Source organism: Pygocentrus nattereri, chromosome 23, assembly GCF_015220715.1.
Source record: "Pygocentrus nattereri isolate fPygNat1 chromosome 23, fPygNat1.pri, whole genome shotgun sequence".
Taxonomy (NCBI): Eukaryota; Metazoa; Chordata; class Actinopteri; order Characiformes; family Serrasalmidae; genus Pygocentrus; species Pygocentrus nattereri.
The window spans coordinates 23,426,213-23,450,172 of record NC_051233.1 but is presented as its reverse complement, the minus strand read 5'-3'; the positions used below and the strand labels follow the sequence as shown (position 1 = coordinate 23,450,172).

Below are 23,960 nucleotides of genomic sequence, written 5' to 3'. Positions count from 1 at the left end.
GTGGTGTGTTAGTGTGTGTTGTGCTGATATGAGTGGATCAGACACAGCAGAGCTACTGAAGTTTTTAAGCACCGTGTCCACTCACTGTCCACTCTATTAGTCACTCCTACCTTGTCAGTCCACCTTGTAGATGTAAAGTCAGAGGCGACAACTCATCTGCTGCTGTACAGTTTGTGTTGCTCATCCTCTAGTCCTTCATCATTGATCACAGGACACTGCTGGCTGGATATATTTGGTTTGTGGACTATTCTCAGTCCAGCAGCGACACTGAGGTGTTTAAAAACTCCAGCAGCACTGCCGAGTCTGATCCACTCAGACCAGCGCAACATACACTGACACACCACCACCACGTCCGTGTTACTGCAGTGCTGAGAATGATCCACCACCCAAATAGTTCCCTGCTCTGTGAGGGTCCATGAGGGTCCTGACCACTGAAGAACAGGGTAAAAGGGGGCTAAGAAAGTATCAGTGAAACAGATGGACTACAGTCTGTAATTGTAGAACAACAAAGTGAGCCTATATAGTCAGTGGAGCTGATAAAATGGACACTGAGTGTAGAAACAAGGCGGTGGTCCTAATGTTATGCTTGACCGGTGTAAATTCGTAATAATATAATAATCATAATAATGTGTTTATTTAGAGAAATTTTCACAATGTTTGTATGAAATATAAACGGTTATGCAGGGAACACCAAAGGCGCATTATATGATATAAAAACATGCCGTTAATACACTTAAAAGATAAAATTTAAATTCCTTCTCACTGGTTTTACATTCCCTTACAAAAAAAGCCTAAATATAAAATGCCTAGCGTTGCAAAAGCAGGTCACGTGCGCCGCCCAGTGGAGAAATGTTGTAACAAAAAACACTCAAAGCCCCTCGTTCGTCCACTTACTTGTGTTTAGTTCTGTCCACTGCACACAATAAAACAAAAAGTATAATTTTCTTGTTAAAATATGTGTCTTTGAATATGTAAGAAAACGCCGTGGGGTTTTTAAGGCGCTGTAAGCGGACAGACGTCTTTTCATTTGCCGAGCGTTTTCCCACAACTCCGCTCAGAGCGCCGCTGCCGCAGAGCTCCGGAAGGAGAGGCGCTTTATTGACAATATGGCGATGAGAGAAAGAGAGGGCTTTCGGCTTTGACAGCGTTGTGAAATCCGCAGGAATAAGAGATTTTTCGTGTGCTCTGTCAGCAGCCGAGTGTTATGGATGAAGGGAGCCGGGCATGTGCGAGATGCTGTGGCTGAGCTGAGAGTTGGCAGCGAACGTAACCATGGCGTTTTTCAGACGGAAAGGTGAGGAGAAGCTAGCGGGGCGGTGGGGACCGAGCACCTCCGGCTATCCTCTTCAACGTGTCTATCTACAGCTGCTACAGCAGCGCGTCGTGTCCAGCGCGGCAGTTTTTATCACCACATTTCGGTCCTCGTTCTCAATCCGGAATATAAAACGCTGAATTGCGCGTTGTGTTAGCAGCGCTAGCGCTTGCTAGCTAAGCAACGCCTGTTAGCTCCGTAGCTAACGCTGGCAGCGCGAAGCTACAGTTAGCTTTAACTTCCTATTCGGATTTTACGTTCCACCTTAAATCTTGCAGCAATAACTAACCGGCGCCAGAATGTAACTGTTGCGCCGTTTAAGGAGGAGCGGATAATTCTGACAAGAAGCTAATTCCAGTTTCGTCTTCAGTAGTACGTCAGCATCAGCTAGTGTCGGCCAGCTAAATGCTTATTTATACCGCTGTAGTGTTCTTAATGATGAAGTACATCTGGGCGAGGTGTGCGTGTGGCAAGATAGTTAAAGTGGTTTAATGTGAAATCGTCCATTGGTGGAGGAACTTGCAAGCTCAGATTTCTTGTGATTGGCTGTGGCTGTGATTGTAGCTAGGGCCCACAGTGTGTACAGCACGAATTTCATCATTTTATTTACTGCCCTAAACCACCAGTAACCCTGCATGTCTTCTGCATTTTATGTGTAATGTTGATGGTAAAATGGTGGAAAATCTGAAATTATGAGCTTTCTTTGGGGATTGGTTCGCCTAAGAATACCATTCGTGTATTCCTCCGCCATGGGTATATTAAAATAAATGTACTTAATACCAAACCTTTCTCACAAACTACTGTAAAACAGTGATTCAGACTCAGGCTGAGTGTTCATAACCAGCTCATGTAATAACTGTGTGAGAGATGTTGGAGGCATTAAACACTTCAGACACTATCTGGTTCCTATCACCACCACTGTGAATAAATCTGACTCGATAAGTTTCTTAAGAACTGAGCATTTGACTCTTTTAAATGATTTTGTTGACATGTTAACGGTTAAATTATACAGAAATTTGAAAAAGCTGTGGAGTTCTTCTTCAACCTAGTTAGCATTATATTTGTACTGTTGGGGTCGACCTCTTTCAGGAAGCCTGGTTTGAGTTTGATATGTAGTCACAACCTGACACACACAAATGTTACTTGGAGTAAGGACGAGTTTAAACAACAAATAATGTTATTGTGTGTAATGTTATCATTCATTCATTGTGTCTAGCATCACTGTTAGACGGGCTTGCCTACCCTGCTGAAGTCTGAAGTGCAAGCCAAGGCACGTGTGCCATCTGTCGATCTGTTCAGAGGTCTATCCTCTCTCTCACTTCTTCTCTCCCTCATACATTATCACATGCAATCATAAGCAAAACAATGCATTGACACCTTCAGGCCTCAAGCAGTTATCAGAAAGATGAAGTCCTACCAATACATTTTGTCTTAGTAATATTATTGTTAAGCTATTATTATGGATCGAGATTCATTTATAGCCTTTATTCACTAACTTTAATGTGCCAACCTCACTGCTCTCCATGACAATGTGCCATGTGAATGGCTTTTGTGTTTGAGCCAGGCCTGTTTTTCCACTGACACAGTTCTGAAGCCTCTCCCTTATCTTTCCTGTACAAATAGAACATAAGCCATCATTATCGAGTTTACTGTCCAGTTTGGCAGCACTGGGACTTAAAGGCCCCATATCGTGGAAAACAGATTTTTCCTCACTCTTTTGAAATACGAATTTTGTGTAATATTTGTCAAAGTTTCGAAAACATGGTGTGTACTCTCTAGCCCATGAGATCCATGTAGGTAAAGTAAAGCCGGGTTTGAGACGGTGTCAGAAACTGTGAAATACCAGATTTCCAACGTGTAAATTGTATTTAAGCACCCGATGAGGACATCTGTACAAATAAGTCACTCAGGAGTCCAGATTATAGTTTAGAGTTTACCAGATATAATATATAATGTGACCTTTCATCTCTTCCGTTGATGGGAAAACTGCAAACCTGGTGGTGAATGAGGAAAAAGATAAACCTGCTGCACTTCTTTGTGATTTGTTTTTAATGTAGCAGTTAAGTGCATTTATTCTGTGGATCTTTATCCTTTCTCCACACTGGACTTCTCTTTCAGCAGGCACAGAAACAAAGTGAAGTTGTGTCTACAACCTATATACGAGTACTTGAACCCAGCTTCAGCTGCAAAAACAGACACTGGCAATTCCTTGTCTTTGTAGTGTCATGCACGAAAACAAACTGCTGTAAGATAAATACAAACTTGGATATATACACACAAGAAGTTTGCCCCACCCACTCATGCTGAAATTCTAAGGATTTAGCTCCGAACAGGGTGGGCTTACTCATGTCATTCTTGGAGGCACAGTAATAGGAGCTGCCTATTTAATTTAAACCTGAATAAGACATGGTCATGTAAAATGAATTATAAGTGGACCTCAGTGAAACAAAAACACAAGAAGAAAAGTAGACCGTTGCCCCTTTAACACTTCAGACTTGACAGCACACTAGGAAAAGGCCTTGAACACAGTACTCACTACAGCATTTCTCTCTTTAGCCCTGATATCTTTTACCCAGCGCTGCTAGATTAGTAATGTGTTAAACTTGAATGAGTTTCAACTTGTAAAGATATTAATAATTAACTGTTTGCTGATATGTGTTGTGATAATTATTGTTATCATCCAAATTGGTCCCTTATTAATGAATGCTGCTGACCTGTCAGCTAGCCTAAATCTTGCACTGACTTACTTTAGACACACCAAGGTCATTTGCTTTGATTTAGAAGCAGAATGCTGTCCAGTCTCCTGCAGTCCAGTGTTTTATATAAATGTTTAAATATATGCTATATTGCCAAAAAAATGATAGGATGTGATAGGATGCCATCTGTGCAACACATCCAGTTGTGAAATTTCATTGCTACTAAATATTCCACAGTCAACTGTCAGTGGTATTATAACCAAGTGGAAGTGATTGGGAACGACAGTAACTCAGCCATGGTAGGTAGGCCACGTAAAATGATAGAGCGGGGTCAGTGGATGCTGAGGAGCATAGTGCACAGAGGTCACCAACATTCTGCAGAGTCAAACGCCACAGAGCTTCAAACTTCATGTGGCCTTCAGATTAGCTCCAGAACAGTGTAGAGTGCTTCATGGAATGGGTTTCGATGGCCGAGTACCTGCACCAAGCCGTACATCACCAAGCGCAATGCAAAGCGTTGAATGCAGTGGTGTAAAGTGCCACCACTGGACTCTAGAGCAGTGGAGACGTGTTTTCTAGAGTGACGAATTGCGCTTTTCCATCTGGAAATCCGATGGACGGGTCTTGGTTTTGCGGAGAACCGCACTTGTCTGACTGCATTGTACCAAGTGTAAAGTTTGGCAGAAGTGGGATTATGGTGTGAGGCTGTTTTTCAGGAGTTGGGCTCGGCCTCTTAGTTCTGGTGAAAGGAACTCTTAATGCTTCAGCAGACCAAGAGATTTTGGACAATTTCATGCTCCCAACTTTGTGGGAACAGTTTCGGGATGACCCCTTCCTGTTCCAACATGACTGCACACCAGTGCACAAAGCAAGGTGCATAAAGACATGGATGAGCGAGTTTGGTGGGGAAGAACTTGACTGTCCTGACCTCAACCCGATAGAACACCTTTGGGATGAATTAGAGCGGAGACTGCGAGCCAGGCCTTCTCGTCCAACATCAGTGTCTGACCTCACAAATGCGCTTCTGGAAGAATGGTCAAAAATTCCCATAAACCCACTCCTAAACCTTGTGGAACGCCTTCCCAGAAGAGTTGAAGCTGTTATAGCTGCAAAGGGTGGGCCAACATCATATTAACCCTATGGACTAAGAATGGGACGTTCATATGCGTGTGAAGGCAGGCGACCGAATACTTTTGGCAATATATTGTATTTTATATGTATTTGGTCTTATGTTCTGTGGTTCTGTCTCCATTGCAAGTCTGCAATCTGCAATCGCATTTGATGTGAAGTGTAATCTCTCACGTTTTTTCCTCCACAGCTAAAGGAAAGGAATTGGAGAGAGCAGCAGATGCTAAAGCAGGCAAAGGTGAGTATGATTCTGACTGTCGTCTTCCTTTTGTCTGCTTTTACATGATGGAAATGTTTGAATAAATGTTTGCTCTTGTATGCCTGAACACGCCTAGTTGGTGTTGTTAGCACACAGCACGCATTTCTTTTGCTGAAGTTTTTTTTGGCATCCTATTAATAATTTCTGAAGTATCTGCTAAAGTATCTGTATATGGATTTCCATAGTGGCATTCAGGTTTACATTTGTCTTCCACAGTGGCAGATGGAAATGTAACTTTGCACCTTGTTTTTTTTTTTTTTAGGTTTGTTTCTCAAACATACATACCATTTATTGCTCCTCCTATTAATTGTCGCGTTATGAAATTTCTTACAGGTTTGACAGGTTAGTTTGTTTAGATATTAGGGTGTTTTTGTGCCATTAATGGCTGACTATTGCCCTGTATCCTGCACTGTTTTCAGTAGCACTTTGTTCCAGTACTTTGAATTGTGGAACAAAGTGTGCCATCAGATGTGAACATAATTTAGGGAATTGGTGCCGTGCTATGCAGAATAGGGACATTTTGACCACTGAAGCGTGCTCTGAAATTACAAAGAGGATGGGGTGGAGGATCAGATAAAGGCTGGAGTGATACTGCAGCTTCCTGGACTGAGATAAATGTCAGTTGTCTTGCTCGCTGCTCATCTGCACAGCCTCAGGCCTCCAGACCGACAGTTACAGACAGCATGATCGTCATGTTCACAGCACGTGGCCATTGTGTTATTATTTCAATTAAGTTAAGTGCTATGACAGCTAGGGCTGGGCTGTATGAACAAAATAATACTAATGTGAGTAGGGATGCAAATTTTCTGAATTTCTTTTGACTGATAACTGACCATCATTATTTGGCAACTAATTGTTAACTGGCAAGTCTAAAATCAAGAATGCTATTTAGCAAAATGGCAGTTTTAAAATTGATAGTCCTGTTTCTGCAATTTGATAGGCCGAGCCACGTTCAAAGCCGTTATATAATACTTGATATATGCACACTCATGTGATTGCATGTCAGCTAAATCGTTTTAATGCACCAAGATCATAGAAAAATATGCTGCACTATAATGCTGTTAGGTGAGGCTTGGCTTAAGAGTGTATATGAAATGCATGGCCTGAAACCATATTAAAAATACCCCACATAAGAACCTTGTGGGGTTTTTTTTTTGTTTAATTCGAAGGGCTGAAAATGATATGTTTATGATTATATGACTAAAAGTTTGATCAAATGACTAACATATAATGATGAGCTACTGAAAGTTCTGTATTCTCAAGTTCTAAAGTTATATTTACCACTCTGGTTTAAACAAACATGCATGCCATAACTGGTCTAGCTTTGGCTCAGTGAACCTCGCAAGCTCTTAAAAGCGGTTGCCCACCACATCCTTCTATATAATATTACCTACACATGTGTGATTTCCTCGTGGCGCCATGCATCACACTTTCTCTCCGAGAACAGGGACTAAGCAGTTGTCTGTCTTGTCACTTGTGGATGTTTGCTTCCATCATTGCAGTAGAAAAGTGGTTCTGAACATCGTTTTCAGCTCTGCTTTTTGTTTATTAGTAGGCCAGTCCAGCGGAATGTCGCCCTCATGCGTACAATTTGAAAACGTTTGCATAAGTAAATCTTCATTTGATTTATATTTATATGCTTATTTTTTGCGGATTATTAAAAAGGAACTGGTTAATCAATAATGCGATTAGGTTCCATTACTATGACAAAATTATTTGTTTTACTGGTTTATGTGAATACCTTGATTCATCAGAACACCCACCGAAACATTTTTCAGGAACCTTGATTGCTCCCAGCACAGATTAAAACAATGAGATTGAGTCCACATTTGCATATTGCAGCATTCTGCGATATCAGTATTGCAAAGGTCAATATTGTGCCAACAATTGTGCCGCCCTGCTGACAGCTGTGATCACAACTCGGAGGCTTCATTGGAATCTCAGAATGGCCCATTTGATTTTCTCAGCAAGGCCAAACTCTTCTGTGTTCCAGGAGTAAATAAAATACATAAATAAAAAACGTCGCTCACACACAAACTCAAGCCACATAATGGGTTCATTTAAGCTTAACAACGTTTCAGCCTTGGCAAGTAGGCAAGCTTTTATAAGCTGGTGTAGATATAGCTGAAAAAAATGTCAGAACTTAATGTCCTTTATTCAAAAATGTGTTAACCTGCTCTTAGTAGCCCTCATATTTGCACTTTGATATGTGATAAGACTTTGCTTTAACCAACTTGCTGAGGTGCTCAAGATTTGTCATAATGTTCTAAGGAACAGACAGTTAGATTTATCATGAGTTTTGAGCAAAGGAAGCAGTTAATTTGTCATTTAAAAAAAATTTATTAGTGCCATTCCCATCTGCTTTTCCTTTGCTTTGTGAAATGTATTTCTTTATTTAATATATACTTATATGAATATATTTCTAAATTTAATTATTTAAATTTCACTGGTAATTTTATTACCAGCCTTTTATGTTAGGAGAGCAGATATAGGCAAGTTTTGTCAGACATAGTAAGTGAAAATGCGGAGCTCATGTGTACGTTATTGTCACATGAAATATTCTTGCTACCAAGCACTCTGGGTATTGAAATACAGTGCTTTAATGACTGACTGAATTATGGCTTTTGTGGTACAGAGTCTCAAAATATTCTGTCACTCAGTACTGTTTCAATACCAAAGCCAGTTTTATCAGCATCCATGTGCTAATAAGCATGCTTATTTCAAAATCTTGACTGCTTGTTGACTGTTTTACATTTTGTGTGTATGTTATTAACATCAGCGCTTCTTAATTAGACTGTAAGCTGTTGCAGTATGTAAATATAACTGTTTCCAGCTGTACAATAATTTCTGGTTTAAGCCACTCTCACTGTATCAACAGAAAGTATTGAGAAAAATAATGTCCAGGCATAGATGTTAATATTGATGTTTAAAGGCTTTGAATAATCTCTGCTTGCACCTTTACAGGCTAAGTTAAAAATCCCTCACTTCAGCCTCTGGTTTTCCACCGTGACTGATGTTGATGTCTTTTCTCTCTGCTCCCCCAGCTCCAGTGTCCCCCAATTCTCCCTCCCGGAATCACCATGCCATATTGGAGGCGGCTGGCCCCAGCCATGTGGCCATCAATGCCATCTCGGCTAACATGGACTCGTTCGCCCGTGGTCGTACGGCTATCCTCAAGAAGCAGCCCAGTCACATGGAGGCAGCACACTTTGGAGACCTGGGTACACCACTTCTGCTTTCAGTACACCTTCAGATGTATATTCAGATTTAGGGGTGCTGTTATTTGATTAGTTGACTAAGTTAATAAGTACTTTTGTTCGGTTCCTCCCTATGGTGGTACCATCATTCAATCAGAATGAATAATCAGGATCTGAAATGATTTGCTCGTATTTTGTACACATTTCAACACACATTTCAAAGTTTTCTGTATAACAGATACAAAACAATAGAAGCCATATCAACAGTGTGCATCATGTCATCACTGCGCTGTCAGTTAAAATTCATGTCTCCATTTTTACCTGAACAGTGTAATTGACTCTGTCAGCTAATCATTGCAGCCTGTAGGTTAAAGTCTTATAGCTAGGCTATATCCCCAGCTTTTCCTCAATGGCTTGGTGTTTTGGAGAAGGACAACAGTTCTGTACAGTAGATCCAGAGCTATGACTGGAAAACACAAGTTTAAGAGATGAGGACCTGATAACATTTAACTACTGAATAGGCTTTGGTTTACAGTTAAGAAACCCTTTCTGTGTTTAAGCTGTGTTGTTTTCATGCATGAGAGTGCTGCAGTAATCATATTAGAGCATTGCTGTGTGCAGTGACAGAGATGGTGAAGGGAAATGGCTTTTGCTGCCTACTATCCTATAACAATAATCCTGAAACATTACATCCTAGCAGCTCCATGTATATGAAGAGTTTCATTATGAAATGCTGTGTTTTGTGTGTATTGAAAACAGTTAAAAATTAAGTGAAAGAACCAACTAAGATAATGATCAATAAGGGGGAAAAATTATTCAATAAATGTTGACATAGAGTAGCAAAAGGACTAACGTCAATTAAAGCAGTTGTGGCCTGAGTAGAGGGGATTAGAAACTTTTTTCCAGTTTGCTGGTACACTTGAATTAAAAGCTGATTTCCCCAGTTCTGTGGAAACTCTAGGAAACAAAAAATACCACTATTTACAGAGTATAAATGTCATATAAGACGGCGTTTGGATGGAACAAATAAGTTTACCACAGCATGACTAGGGAAGAACAATCCACTTTACGATCAAATGTGCAGTGGTGAGTGTTGTAAGGGTTTAAGTAATTAATTGAAGGACATTGCAGTTGATGGTCAGTTATGCATGATAAGGTTGTCTCCTAGTTTGCATTGGGAAACATCTTATTCTGATACAAGTGTCTGAGCTTTTGACTACATTTACTGACTTGTTTATTAATATTGTAGATTTGTCATCCAGCCACATGCCAAGGTGCTTGTATTAGATGGCTCTCAATATTTCATCCCATCAGGATGTTGATAACCATTGAGGTTGTTAAAAGTGGCTTTAAGAATGTTAAGAAACCAGCTATTTTGAAAGTCGGAAGTCAAACAAATGCTGCCTTTCCCTTCCTCAGTACTGGTGCTAATTTAGTTTGAATTGGTTGCCATTAATAAAAATTAAGATATTCGTTTCACAAAACTAGGAAACTAGCTAACACAGAAGCTGGCCAGCTAACACTGGTCTCCAAATATACTACTATCAAGCACTATTCTATTAGCTAGATCAGTATTTTCCAACTTTTCTTTCTCCAGAGCATATATTTTGACTGCTGCCAGAATGTGAGGAGAATTTTGCCAAATGTTACAAAGTGTTATTACTCAAAACTGCTGATCTCATCTTTTAATTATTGCTGTGTAAACCACAATTTAGTGATCAAACAGCCTCTGTTGTTTTTCTCATGCTGGTCATTATATCTGTCTCCTTACAACTCTCAATGTGTGTTACCAAACAACATGACTCTGCATGCGTGTAGTTGAACTTGTGCTGCAACCCTAAACAGGGGAGAATGCTGCAGGGCAGGCTAAATCCGGACAGCTGTCACAACTGGCAGTTTGGTGGTGTTGGGCCATTCTCATGGGTGACACCCAGTCACAGCCTGCTCTGCACTGTCCTCTCCTTGTGCTTGTTATTGTGTGCTTTGAATAACAGAAGCTATTGTATCACAGGCCTACGGGTTGCCATTGTCGGCTTTGCTGGGTTGATCCTCCTATGACCGAAAGAAAGCCCTCCTGAGGGTGTTCCGTAGTGTCCACAAGGGACAAGTGTTGCTTTTGTAAAACTTTGGAAGGAAGTTTCCACACTGTTGAGACTTTTATGCATGTTCATTGCAGAATTAGCTGTATGTGAACTGTTTGACTATGAACATGTCAGGTGTCACAAGATGCCATTACATAGGTTATGTAATTGTAAGTGCATGCAGGTTGTTTGCTCTAGACGTCTGTCTCACCAGCTTGGTCATTTTTGGATTTACTTGATCTTTACTGCCTGCTGTAAATTTGGTCTCATTCATATTTTTCCTCTTAGTAGGGCTGGGCGTTATGGCCAAAAATGTTTTATAAATAATATTGTTCGATATCGATGCATATTGTGATGAATGTCAAATCATTTTCTTTCAAGTTTGAAGACTGATTTTTGCTTATGAGTGGTTAATTGCTGCTGTAAATGTGCTCATGAGTGATAAATGCTTTGTGGTCAGAATATGACAATCACTTGCAGTTCGCTTAAAGCCAGTACAGTTACACCACTTATCTATCAAATATTTATTACATTTCTATTGAGGAAAGTTATATCACAATAATTATTGTTATTACTTTTTTTTCTTGTGTTTTTTCTAATCCTCGATTTTGAGAACAAATCCAGCACTCAGTGTTTATATTGTAATACCAGTTTTTATTTGAAATTCTGTGCTGTTTTTTTTTTTTAAGGGCGCTCCAGTGTGAACTACCAGGCGCAGGAAACACGTTCACGGCTCTCTAAGACAGTGGAGCAGATCTTGCATGATGGTGTGGCCCTGCCGTACTTTCTGCAGTTCATGGAGACGCGCTCAGCAGAGCACCTTGTGCGCTTCTGGCTGGAGGCTGAGAGTTTCCGCTCTGCTAGCTGGTCCAGAGTCCGCGCCCACAGCCTCAACTCGGTCAAGCACAGCTCCCTGGCAGAGCCTGCATCTGCTATTGGCTCTCCCGGCTCCCCGGACTCGCCCTCAGCCCTGTCAGCTTCCCCAGGAGTGGATGGAGGGGAATCAGAGGATCCTTTCCCATCCCGGATCCCCTCAAGCCCCCAGGACACTAACTCTAATGGTGGGGCTGGTACTGGGCACCGGAACTCCATTTGCTGTGAGGGGGGCCAGAGGCCTGCAACACCCCAGCAACTTTCACTCCGAGTTGAGACGCCGACCCGACTGTCCTCCGTCTCCTCCAGGTCAGGGACGCCGGTTAAAGGCCAGTCCACCAATGCACTTCGAGAGCTCTCCGACAAGCTAATGAAGAGTGAGTACTGAGAAATGGGTAAAGGTGTGATTTGGTGAATGAGTGAGTTGCATATAACAGAGGATTGAATCTCAATTCAGTTCAGTTGTGATTCATTAGGGGAGGGCGATTCGCTGTGTCAGTAAAATATTTTTGAGACTGGACGCTGAATCTCTTCTGGTCGTCATACATAAACCAAACGACAGCTGTCTTTTGGTGTTTATTTCATTTTAATAGACATTGGCATTCCAGCGCTTCCTGTGAATAATCTGTACTTTAGTTGGCTGGGTAGATCCTGATACACACAGGTGGTAAAGTTCGCATAAAGCATTGCTGTTTGAGCACAATAAAGACTTTTTTGCCTTAGCTCAGTGTGCTCACTTTCACTCTCTGATTTGCTTAGATAGCAAGATATTGGATATCACTCTCAGCTCAAAGATTCACACCACATAGCTTTATTTGTATTGCAAAATGATAAAAATGGCTTGGTCCTGAAGATGACACAAAAGGAAAGGAATCTAGAAGGGCAGAGTAGATTACCCAGTCTAGTCTGCCCAGTCCACTCTGCCCAGAGTAGATGGGTCAGTTGATTGAATTATTGTCAGTGGATTTATCAGGAATTGGAATAATATTTAGTTGCAGCCCTACAGTACTTTATTTTTGAAGTGTTAAACAGTTTATGGCACTGTTTATGGCTGTTTATATTTTCTTTCATAAAAAACTCCCTTTTGTGGCTTGGTGATATGGTACAATTGACAGAAGAATCAAAATATCAGTAAAATCCCAAGCATAACAGTTCACAGAAAAAAGCTTTCAGGCAGGCAGTGAACGGAAAAAGTCAATTGAGCTAAAAGCTTTGGAAGAAGCAGACTCTGTCTGCTCAGGGCTTTTAAACAGTCAGCATTTAACAAGCTAGCATAAAAATTAGCCAAGCCTGAATCTACATTTGAGCAGGGCTGTAAAACCCAGCATGAAGGCGGTTCACTTGCATGTGAGTTGCCTCTCTGTTCCCCATATGAGTTTGAAGTGCAGTGCAAGCGTTTTAGTAATGTTTCTGAAAATGTCTCCTGGACGACATTATATGAAATGAAATGGACCTCATGCTGCAGTTTTGTGCGGTTTGAAGAGACACCCTAAGTAACATTTTAACAATGTAAGGTGAATTGTGAAAATGTGATTTATTTTTTTTCTTCTCACTCTTTTCTTTATTCTTTTCCACAGGTATAGAGAGGGATGCTGTCAACATTTTCACTAAGTACATATCTCCAGATGCTGCTAGGCCTATTCCCATCACTGAGCAGATACGCAATGACATTGTTGGTAAGAAAACGACCAGCTGTTACATGCAGTTGTATTTGTTTAATTTTCCAGTATGATTGAAAATGCAAATTTATGGGGCTGGCCTGAATAATTTGAATACTAAGTGCTTGTTTGTTATGTTGCTGTTCATTGCTCTGTTTTGTAGTCATAAATGTTTTTCAAGCCTCAGATAAAAATTTTTTTCTCAAAAGGACAACAGACATTTTTGTAGACATTAAATGCATAATAAAAAGAACTCTTTTGGAGTTCGCTCTAATTCATTCGGCAGACCACGTTCTGCAGGATAGATGTGCCACATTCCGCAGGATAGAAGTGATCAGTTTCTGCCGACCCCTTGCCATGTAGCCTGTGTTCTCTCTGTAGGCTGCACCAGCGGAGAAGGGTTCCCTGTTGAGATGCTTCCGAGCTGGTGGTCCTCGCATTTAGATGAGCCTATTGCAATAACTGTATAATGCAATAACTGTATAAAATAAGCAAATAAAAAATAACCAATAAAAGCTAAATAAGTAAAACAATAATTCTAATTTATTACACTCCTAATGCTTGGATACATGACACAAAAGTCCATTTGAACAAATGAACTACAATCTTTTATAGCAGCATTTAGCAGACAAGCAAGTCTGCTTCATCCTGACTGTTAACACACTGTTGCCGCTTACTTGATACATCTGGAACTGCAGTAACGAATGTAAAATTTACTAATTAAAATTATGAGTGAATATGAAACCTAAATATTGGTTTTCAGAATAAGTATTTGAGTGCTTTATAACAACTATTTAAAGTTTGTAGAATGCTGTTCTGGCCAGCCCTGCAATTCATCATCTGACATTTAAATTCCACAGGATCTATAATGTAGTGGGTCTACTTACTTGTAATGCTGATGCCTTGGCTAATGGTTTAGTTTCTCTTAAATGACTAAATGTTGCACCTAATTTTACAACTTTTTGAAACTCTTGCAGTGCATAATTTTGAAGATGTACTAGTATTTTGTAGGTGCAAATGTTGATGTAAATGTTTCTTGCCAGCTAAAATCTGTGGGGAAGATGGTCAGGTGGACCCAAACTGCTTTGTCATTGCCCAGTCAGTGGTGTTCACCATGATGGAGCAACAGTGAGTTATTTTTATTACTCTGCTTAATTACAGCCTCAGTGTTTTGTGGCATCCCCTTTGTGCAGCCATACAAGCTACAATATTTTGTTTATAGTTATCATGACACCATCCTTTGCAGTAGTGAGATCACAAAAGGCTACAAAATGCAAATCAACCTTCTAACCATTGAATCAGTCAAAATAAATTGTTTTGGATGTCCTGAATGTCTCAAAATAAAAATGCTGGGGGTCCCTGAAAATAAACTTGTGACTTTATGCAGTATGTTAAGGAAAAATAGACACACCTGTTTTGTTTCTTGTTGTTTTGTTTTTTTGTTGAAGAACCATTTTGGATGCTTACGTAAACTTATTTATTTATTTGTTTATTTTTTTAAAGATTATGTATTATTCTAGATGTCCCTTCACTTTTAAATAAGAGCCATATTTAACAACTGAATTAAATCTAAAATATTTTATTGGGCTAAATAGTAAAAACTGAAATGACTAATATGTAGACAGTTGTTAGTTTTGCTTTCTAACCCTAATGAGATAAAGGGGAATATATGTAAAGTCCACAGAGGCTTCTCTGAGCCTGAAATAAACAAAAATCATACGAGGCTGGGGATGGCACAGCAGTTGCATTTTGGTGCCTTAGGCTTCTTCAGGATGGAAGGGAAAACTTCGAACAAGAACCTGACACATAGGAAGGCATCTTCAGCCTTGTGAAAACACTGCTGATATTTTTTGTTCAAAAGTCATTTGTGTCATATGTGCATGTCTTGAAACTTTATCTAGTCTCAATTCGTCAGATGCTGCTGAAGTTTGGTAAATATTACAAACCATTTATACTTTCAATTTTAGCTGAGGAGCTGCAGAGCCTCTCGTCTTGTAGCCCAAAACTGCTGTTACCTGAAGCCACTGGCTGAGCAAGGAGTGCTGCACACAGAAAGGCTAATGGCTAACCCCAAAAGACTGGCTTTTCCTTCCACTCTCTTTTCCCCTGTTAACCCATTAACTAATTGCAATCCGACGTCTGCTCCGTTGACAATAAACTGGACTAATTTATGAACTCCCTACCAGGGAAGTGAGGCAATCAGCGTGTTTTGCGTGTTTGTACATCGCGTTATCTACATTTATTGACATATTGGTATAATGGTAATGAGAAAATTAATACTTTAAGAAGAACTGGCATATTGCCCACTCCTAATGTTCAAATACAGATTCAGGGAAGGGTTATTGTTAAGCTGCTTTACCCACCATTTCTGAGCTTAACTAACTAGAGATGCCGCACTGGTCTGCCTCAGTGTGGCGCTGTAGCAACTTGGCTCACAGCTGGTCCTTCATAGCCTAGCAACTCTAACTATGCCTGGGATACCTCTGAAGAAAATGTACGATGTGCTGTAGCATATTTGTAAATCTGAAAAATTTTTCAAGTCACTGCTGGAAATTATTACTCATTTTTCAAAGGAAAGACAAAAGAGATGATGTGTAAGATCTCAGTTAATGTGTGGAAGAACACATTTCCAAACCAGTCAAGAGCATTTCCAAAAAAAGGAGCTGTTAAACAAAACATTTTGTTGCCATAGAGGCTGGCATCAGTTACTAGCCAGTCAGTGCTGGAGTAGCCAGCCTACATGGGAACCCCCCCCGCCTCTGTATGTAGCAGTATAATAAATGCATGCCCAATCTGATAGAACTTGGTATTTATTTGATGTTGCATCATGTTCTTCACATCTTGATCAGCATAGTGATATTTTCTGGGTCTTCCCCAGGCACTTTAGCGAGTTCTTGCGGAGCCATTATTTCTGTAAGTACCAGATCGAGGTGCTGACCAGCGGTTCTGTGTTCCTGGCAGACATCCTCTTCTGTGAATCGGCCCTGTTCTACTTCTCTGAGGTAAGGACTCATATTTCCTTTCTTTATAATTACTCTAGGCATTTTACTGCTGAAAAGGTAGAGTGGTAGTCAATGGTAATTCTTCACTTGTTGCAAGATGTCTACATAAAACAACCCAACTTTACAAACACACATGCATCTTGCACTAATATGAAAAAATGCAAGCAAAAACTGAAGTAAATGTTTTTTGGGCTTAACAAACATTGGGTACGGAGGTATTACTTGGTGTAATAGAATGCTGAATTTGAGGTCTGTGTATGTGTGCATACAGTACATGGAGAAGGAGGATGCAGTGAACATACTACAGTTTTGGCTGGCTGCAGATAACTTCCAGGTTCAGCTGGCTGCTAAGAAAGGCCAGTATGATGGACAGGAGGCTCAGAATGATGCCATGATCCTTTATGATAAGTAAGTGTGTATAAATATTAATTATTTTGTGAGGTGCATATAAGGCATAAGCAAAAAACTTACCTTTTTGTGTTTTACCACTCTTACCATCAACACTGCGTATGAAAACTTAAGACACTGCTCATTTTGGATAGACAATAAAATGGCATTGTTGACATTGGGACCCCTGAATTCTGTCACGATCAGTCAGCGTAATGGGGAGCAATGACAGCAGCATTATACACACACAAAACTTACTGTTGTCTTTGTACTTGTTAGTGCTGATTTAGCACAATGAAACACTAAATCAGTGGGTTGGCATGACACAGCTGTGGTAACAGTTCTGCCTTGCAATGGAAAAGAGGCTCAAGTTACCTTCTAGACATGCAGTCTTATTTCAGCATCAATATTTAAGGTTTTTTGGTGATTGTACATTAATCGATTAAAATACTGAGTTTAATCTGGTTAGGATGTGTTTTCAAAATTGTTAGTATGATTGACAATGAATCAGTGACTCTAAACATGTTGTGGAATCCTGACCGAATCTCAGTAGGACTTTGAAAGTCACAATTGACTTCGTTAGTGCAAGGACAAATGATGTTGAAGTATCCACACCGAACATTTCTCAGAAGCATTATTATTAAAACAGCTAGATCATATTGCACACTCCATAGATGAAAAAAGTCATGGTTAATGTGCTGTCTCGTTCTCAGATATTTTTCACTCCAAGCAACGAATCCACTGGGCTTTGGTGACTCTGTTCGAATGGAGATTGAGTCAAATATTTGTCGTGAGGGAGGCCCGCTGCCTGATTGCTTTACCACTCCACTGCGCCAGGCCTGGACCACCATGGAGAAGGTGCGTAACTTAATCAAAATGTTAAGCTCTGATCTAAACTGCAAAATCTTTTTGGATAGAATGTTCCTAGTGTGTTTTGGTCAAAGGCTAGGAAAGACAACCATGACCAGAGCTATAGCAAGCAGAAATGAACAGTGGTTTTGGCATGGAAGTAAAAAGAATAGATCCAGTAGTATCCATGCATATTTGTGTATGTATTCATTTATGAATTATTGCACAGAGCTTGCTGACAAAGTGACCCATACCTCAAGCTTACTGTATTTAATATCTGAAGGTATTGTAATAATTATATTTTCGAGTTGTGATTTGAAACAAAAGGGTAAATATGCTCAATAGAAAATTATTTAGACAGGGTTGTTTTTTCTCTGTGGTCTCTAGAACTTTATAAGCTAAACTGAAGGCCTAACTTGTCAAATTTAACCACCAATAGAATTAGGAACTGACAGTAGAATTTGATTTCAGTGGCCAAAAAGGGCCAAAAATTTTTGTATGTGAATCGGCATTAGCTTGATGCTGGGATTTCATTAGACTACAGTTCTGTGACTTTTAGCAGCGTGAGGTTGATAACGGAATTTAGCTTTATCACAGCTTTTTTTTCTTTTTTTTTCTTTTTTTTGACATTGATTGTGAAACTGATGGCCTAGCTGTAATAGTCACAGTTCACTGCTGGTTTTTAGGTAAATGTGATTTCCTCTTCTACCATTTGGCCTACAGAACAGTTATGCACACAACTTTTGCACAAATTTTCTCTCCACACAAACTAAGATTTGTTAAAATATTCATATGTTACAATAACTACACCGAAACTTAGTAACCTTGGTATTACAGATGTAACAAACCCCTGTATTTTTCTGTGTTGTAAATTACAGGTCTACATGCCAGGTTTCCTGTCCAGCAACCTGTACTACAAGTACTTGAGCGACCTTATCAATTCTGTACGGGCGGACGAGTTTGTCGGAGGAAACTCCAGCATGTCTGGTCATAGCACGACACCGGACAGCGACCGTGGCTCAAATGCATCAGAAGGGTCACAGGCTCAGGTGACTTTATAACTTTGTGTATTATCTAATCTCTCCACTCTCATTGGTTGCTTTCTGCCTGTGGCATTTCCATGTGCTGCTGTGACATTTTAGTACGGTTCATTCTGGAACAGATGGTCTTATGTAAATGTTAAAGAAGAGATGATTAGTTACAAAGAGAAAGGTAGAATAGCATGTCACGCCAAAAGAGTTGATCTGTCTGACAGCAGTTTGCCCTGTGGCTTTGTCTGCGTCATAAGATGCAGCTAGGTAGTGTAAGGTTTTCTCATGGCAGTGACAATATATGAGGCTATATTTATATACACTTAACGTGGATTTAATATCTTTGTGTCTTCGGTTCCTTTCCTTGCTTCTTTTCCTTGCATTGTAGTTCCTTCCTCTGAGGACACAAGGAACTTGTTACTGTGCTTAACAAATCTAACATGTTGAACTCTTATTATCAGACTTTTCACATGGACTTGGGACTTTCACACCTACCTCATGTGCTACTTTAGTACTTTAGAACACTACACGCATACTCAGGTGCACACTAAACAAATGAACTAGAAAACAACCAGGCCTACATCACATGCTGCAGTGATGACTTCAGTGCACCATGCACCTGTGTATACTTATTTAAATAACTGACATGTCCTTAAAGATGGTGGGTCTTTGGAGATAGAAGACCTTTTGGTAGAAACCTGCACATCTCTTGTTAGAAAAACAAGCCTCAGCCTGACCTGAAACCAGTGTTGTAAGTGAAGAATTAACCCAAAACCTGATATGTTTGTTGGGCCCTGTTGAGCTAAAGTCAGCCAGTAGATCTGTATTTCTGGGTCATGGGCTCGAGGGACACATGCACCCCTGGATATTAGTGATGGTTACAGTATTTTTATACTGAGCACTGAAAAAATATTTATTTTATTCTAAGCATGACTGATTTTTTTTCAAACATTTTTCACTCTCTTAAACTGTTTTTAGATTGTGGAAAAAGGGACAGAATCCATTGACTGCCTCCAAAAAATTGCTGTATATTCTCTTGTCTTGTAGCAGGGTACCAAAAAAGCAGTCATCAAGATCCTGAAGAACTTTGATGAGGCAATAACTGTGGACATCGCCAGTCTGGATCCTGAGTCTCTGTACCAGAGACCATATGCTGGGTGAGTTGCAGCTTTAACCTATGTATCTCCCTCTGCGTGGATTTAGTGTGCCCACCTGTAGTTACATGACTAACTTTTTAATGTTGATTTTTAGGCAAATTGCATTTTAATGCAGTTTTCAGGGACTTGAAACGTATCATATTTATAATCATTGATGCATTTCAAATTTTTCATTAAATCAGCTGGTTTCATATAATGGGTTCAGTTGATTCTGATTGATTTGGTTACTTGAGTGTAGATGCTTTTTATGCCACCTCATCATATTGTGCTGAAATTGTTTACACTCCACTTTATCTCAGGAGAGAATTCAGAGGTCCACAAGAAATTCATTGTCAGTGAGCACCAGTTTATCATCCATCATCCTCTCCTTGAAAAGGCCTTGATGTTAGGAGCGATGTGGCCTTGAGTGGGCTCTTTGATGTTAAATAGAGCATTGTAATTGGCATGGATATGTGAATGAATAGCTCTGATACAGTATGCAGTAAACCTGATTCAGTTGTGGCCTAGTGGAGTGTATAGAGAGCTGCCTATTCCTACTCTTCTCCAGATTATGAGATTATGAACACAGTTTGATAAATGGAAAATCCCCATTGAGTAGGGGAGTGTGTAATATAGTTTAAGGGATAATCTTGAAAAGCAGCTGTAAGAAAGCTGCAGGGGTTGTGATGTTATATAAATTGTGTATAAAACCATTAAAAAAGTCATAATGAATGGAGTTTTATAAAACACTGTCAATTGACATGGAATTGGATTTTTTTCCCCTTCCATATTCTCTACAAACATTAAAGTTAGATTGTTTCACAGTCGGCTCCATAATTATTGCCACCCTTGGTAAAGATTGGTAAAAAGGAATCTGAGACTGTTCAAAACAGAATCTCTCCAGATCCTCCAGGGTCCTAAGTCACTTCTTTTGGGCTCTCATCTTTGGCTCACCTCATAGGTTTTCACTGAGTGTCTTAGGTCTTTAGGTCAGTGGACTGGGATGGCCAAGTCTGTAGCTTGGTTCTCTGGTCATCAAACCATTTTTGAGTGGATTTAAGTGTACATCTTAGATCATTGATCTGCAGGATGATCCAGTCACAAACCAATTTTAGCTTTTTGGCGGAAGCAGAAAGATCCATGATGTCATGTTAGTTCCCGGGGCACTTGGAGGTAAAACAGCCCCAAAACATTGCAGAGCCTCCATCATACTTTAAAATTGAGGTTGAGGTTCTTTTCTGTAGAAGCATCCTTCTTTTCGCACCAACCACAGCATCAGTGTTTGTTGCAAAAATGCTGTATTTTTGTCTCATCTGCCTATAGAACCTAGTTCCAGTTGAGGTTCCAGTCAAAATTCCAATAGCGTCTAGTGAATGCTTACATTTGTTTTTAGATGAAAGAAAAGGCTTTCTTCCAGCAGAGTTTGTTGGCATGGAGGTGATGTTTCCTTATTGTTTTGGAGACTTGTTGTTGCCTAATTACTACTATCATCTGCAAATCCTGATTCTTGGAAACATTTTTGCCACTCTAACCATCCACTTCGCTGTGCATGAGTGCAGTGTACACTTTCATGTCCTCAATGTCCTTTTTCAGGCAGGATCATTACACTTCTGGTTGTTTTAAACCTCTTAACCATCGCCATAACAGTGAATATGGGTATCATATTAAACCCTATGGATTAAGTCTGGATGTCACTCAAGTTCATGTGAAGGCAGACGAGCGAATACTTTTGGCAATGTAGTGTGGCTGAGACAAAAGGGGGGAGGGGTGCTTTCTTTAATCTTCTTCAGTTAAAATGAGAGTTATTTCATATTTTTAGAAATTGAGCCCCAAAACATGTTTACAAACATCACCAATTCTTTGAAGGAGTTGTGATATTCAGTAACAGCATAGGCCAAAATCCAAGATCAGTTTAAATCATGTGCTAATAAAGTATTATTTAAATCTTGCTGCATTTGTGCTACTTGAATTCTACCGCACCAAGAAACAAAATAGGCAAACTGAAACATGAGACATCTTGGCACCGGCCACTAGCTTTTCAAGAAACCTCTTAATAAAGGGCCTCAGTGACCGCAAATAAACAACACTGAGTAAATAGGTACAATCAACATTAAAGCAGTTCTGCTGTCTGCCTGTCTGAATTAAAAGATACTGTCTTCCTTTCTGTTTAGAAGAATGACTTTTGGTAAAGTCAACGAGCTGGGCCAGTTTATCAGGGAGGCTGAGCCAGAACCGGACATCAAGAAATCCAAGGGTAAGAAAACACAACCACTCTGCTGGCTTCTGAGCAAGCTGTTTTAATGAAGCACATTTTTAAAAAATGCATGTATTCATTAGTTTTGTGAAGAAAATGTTTCTTCTATAACCAGCATACATTTGCTAAGAGGCTCTATCCATGAATCATGAGTTCTCTCTCTGCCTGTCTTTCTCACACGCATCACGTTGTCCGCTGGGTGAATTGGCTCTCAGCTCGTGTTGAAGTGCTCTTCAAGCTTGCGTTTGAGTGACTTGGAGAGTGTGTGTTGCCATGGTGATAAGGAGGCTGTGATTTGGTGTGATTGCGAGGAGAGGAGATGAAGGAGAATTCTTTCTCTCTATATATATCTGTCGCTCTTTTTCTATGCCTTATTCTTTCTCATCTTCTAGCTTCAGTTTCCAGGCGATAGATATTTTAATAACAGATTTTGAGAATGACTCAAAGCGTGATGGTCAGCCACTGAAGAACAGCATGGCCAGCCAGGCGTTTTCCATCTGTGTGTGGTGCACAGTCTTGAGAGTGCTGGCTTGGATCCCATAGTGAAATTGCATTGGGCTCAGACACCATTGTGAAACTCAAAGTAGTTGGAACTAAGACTGCTCTCTGCTTCTCTAACAGGTTCCATGTTTTCTCAAGCAATGAAGAAATGGGTGCAAGGAAACTCAGATGAGGTGTGTATTTCAGATTGGACTCTTTTTTTTATCTATATAAAATACTGCATAATTATTGTAGCACTCTTGCCTTGAAGTATCATTTCAGTCTTTTTGATTACACACCTCTCATATGTATGCCTGCGACCTCTTTATCTAGGCTCAGGAGGAAATGGCCTGGAAGATTGCCAAGATGATCGTCAACGATGTGATGCAGCAAGGACAGCATGAAAGCCCAGTAGCAAAGTCCACCAAGGTAACCATTTAAAATGGAGTAATGTTTTGTTTCATCTGTTTCATCTTGTTTCATCTTTTGTTTCATCTTGTGACTGGTTTGACTGAAGGCGATTTATTTATTTATTTTTTCTTCAATGAGAAATGTATGGTCTCAGAATTGTGGTTCAAACCACAGAACCTAATATTCTGTCAGAATAATCAAATTTATTTAAAAATAAGATGATACATAAGCCTTACGCAAACACTTTAAAAAGTTCTGTTAATGTAAGCTTATAAAACCTTGAAAGGTTTGCTTTTCAGATTTTTTTCTTGGTCCATTTGTGCAAAGCAAACAACAGCTAGTGTTTTCATATGGTTTTCAAACGTAATACATTTTCATTTGACACTAGCTATGTTTTGACCCATAATTTGTTTTGGCGAAAAACATACGTTTGTCAGTGTAGGCTAATATTTTATTAATGTCAGCTTTTTTTTCTTTTTCTTTATTTAACTTTTGTGGAAACTTTTGTATATACCTGAACTGTTGCAAAACCCACAGTGGAATTTTGGGATGGCAAATTTATGCATACATTTACAATCATATGACTGGTTTCCCTTGTGTGCCTCTTTCAACACAGACAACACAGTGGTGTGCAGAAATCACTTTTTAATGTAATCATTTGCAATTTGTGGAGAAAGTTGATGGAGGTATAGCTAGTGATTATTGCTAAATCTCTTGGGGCTTTCTTAAGGCAGTGGTGGTATCACAGTCTGTTGTTTTTTTTTGTCCTTTTTTTTTTCTCATTTAGCTATGACCCTGTGCTCTGGTGAAGAAGCGAAGCTCCTGCTCTTAGCCTCCCAGCTGCTGCCCTCAACATTAGAGCCAGACGTCACACCACCTAGAGACAAACTGCACACTGCATTTACCCAACGGCGAGTTTGAATGAAGCTAGAACAAGGCATTCCTGCATATCCTTGACCTCCTTCATATCAAGTGTATGAGTGAGTGAGCGAGCGAGTGTGAGCGAAACTGAAAGAGGTGTGTGTGTGTATATGCACTCGAGCCAAATTTGTGCTCACATGACCCACACTTCCAATTTTAAGCATTATGAAGGCTTTTTGTTTAACACATGAAGAGGAGCTTGAATAAAAGATGAGCAAAAGATGTGAATAAACATCGAGATGAATGAAAGCAGATGCACAAGAACCACAGACTTCCAGAACAAAT

The 23,960-nt window shown here is 39.9% G+C and overlaps 1 protein-coding gene across 3 annotated transcripts; it reads left to right on the top strand.

Moving 5' to 3' along the window:
- The first annotated feature begins 1,050 nt into the window (after positions 1-1,050).
- On the top strand, positions 1,051-23,920 carry akap10 (A kinase (PRKA) anchor protein 10). Of its 3 annotated transcripts, none has more exons than XM_017699162.2 (15): positions 1,051-1,294; positions 5,327-5,374; positions 8,440-8,616; positions 11,363-11,923; positions 13,124-13,222; positions 14,248-14,332; positions 16,083-16,206; positions 16,478-16,614; positions 17,307-17,451; positions 18,321-18,491; positions 19,524-19,630; positions 21,781-21,863; positions 22,485-22,537; positions 22,677-22,772; positions 23,542-23,920. In XM_017699162.2, the coding sequence occupies exons 1-15, from the start codon at positions 1,273-1,275 to the stop codon at positions 23,545-23,547; spliced, it is 1,914 nt and encodes a 637-aa protein (XP_017554651.1). In that variant the 5' UTR covers positions 1,051-1,272; the 3' UTR covers positions 23,548-23,920. The 3 variants fall into 3 exon arrangements, with proteins under 3 accessions (XP_017554651.1, XP_017554659.1, XP_017554643.1); XM_017699170.2 differs by having other exon boundaries at positions 19,521-19,630; positions 21,784-21,863; XM_017699154.2 differs by having other exon boundaries at positions 1,053-1,294; positions 19,521-19,630.
- Positions 23,921-23,960: the final 40 nt, after the last annotated feature.

Coding starts and splice junctions, on each gene's coding strand:
- akap10 (XM_017699154.2), top strand. CDS start 1,273: ATGGCGTTTTTCAGACGGAAAG. Junction 8,617..11,362: donor AGCACACTTTGGAGACCTGG/GTACACCACTTC, acceptor TTTTTTTTTAAG/GGCGCTCCAGTGTGAACTAC. Junction 16,207..16,477: donor CCCTGTTCTACTTCTCTGAG/GTAAGGACTCAT, acceptor GTGTGCATACAG/TACATGGAGAAGGAGGATGC.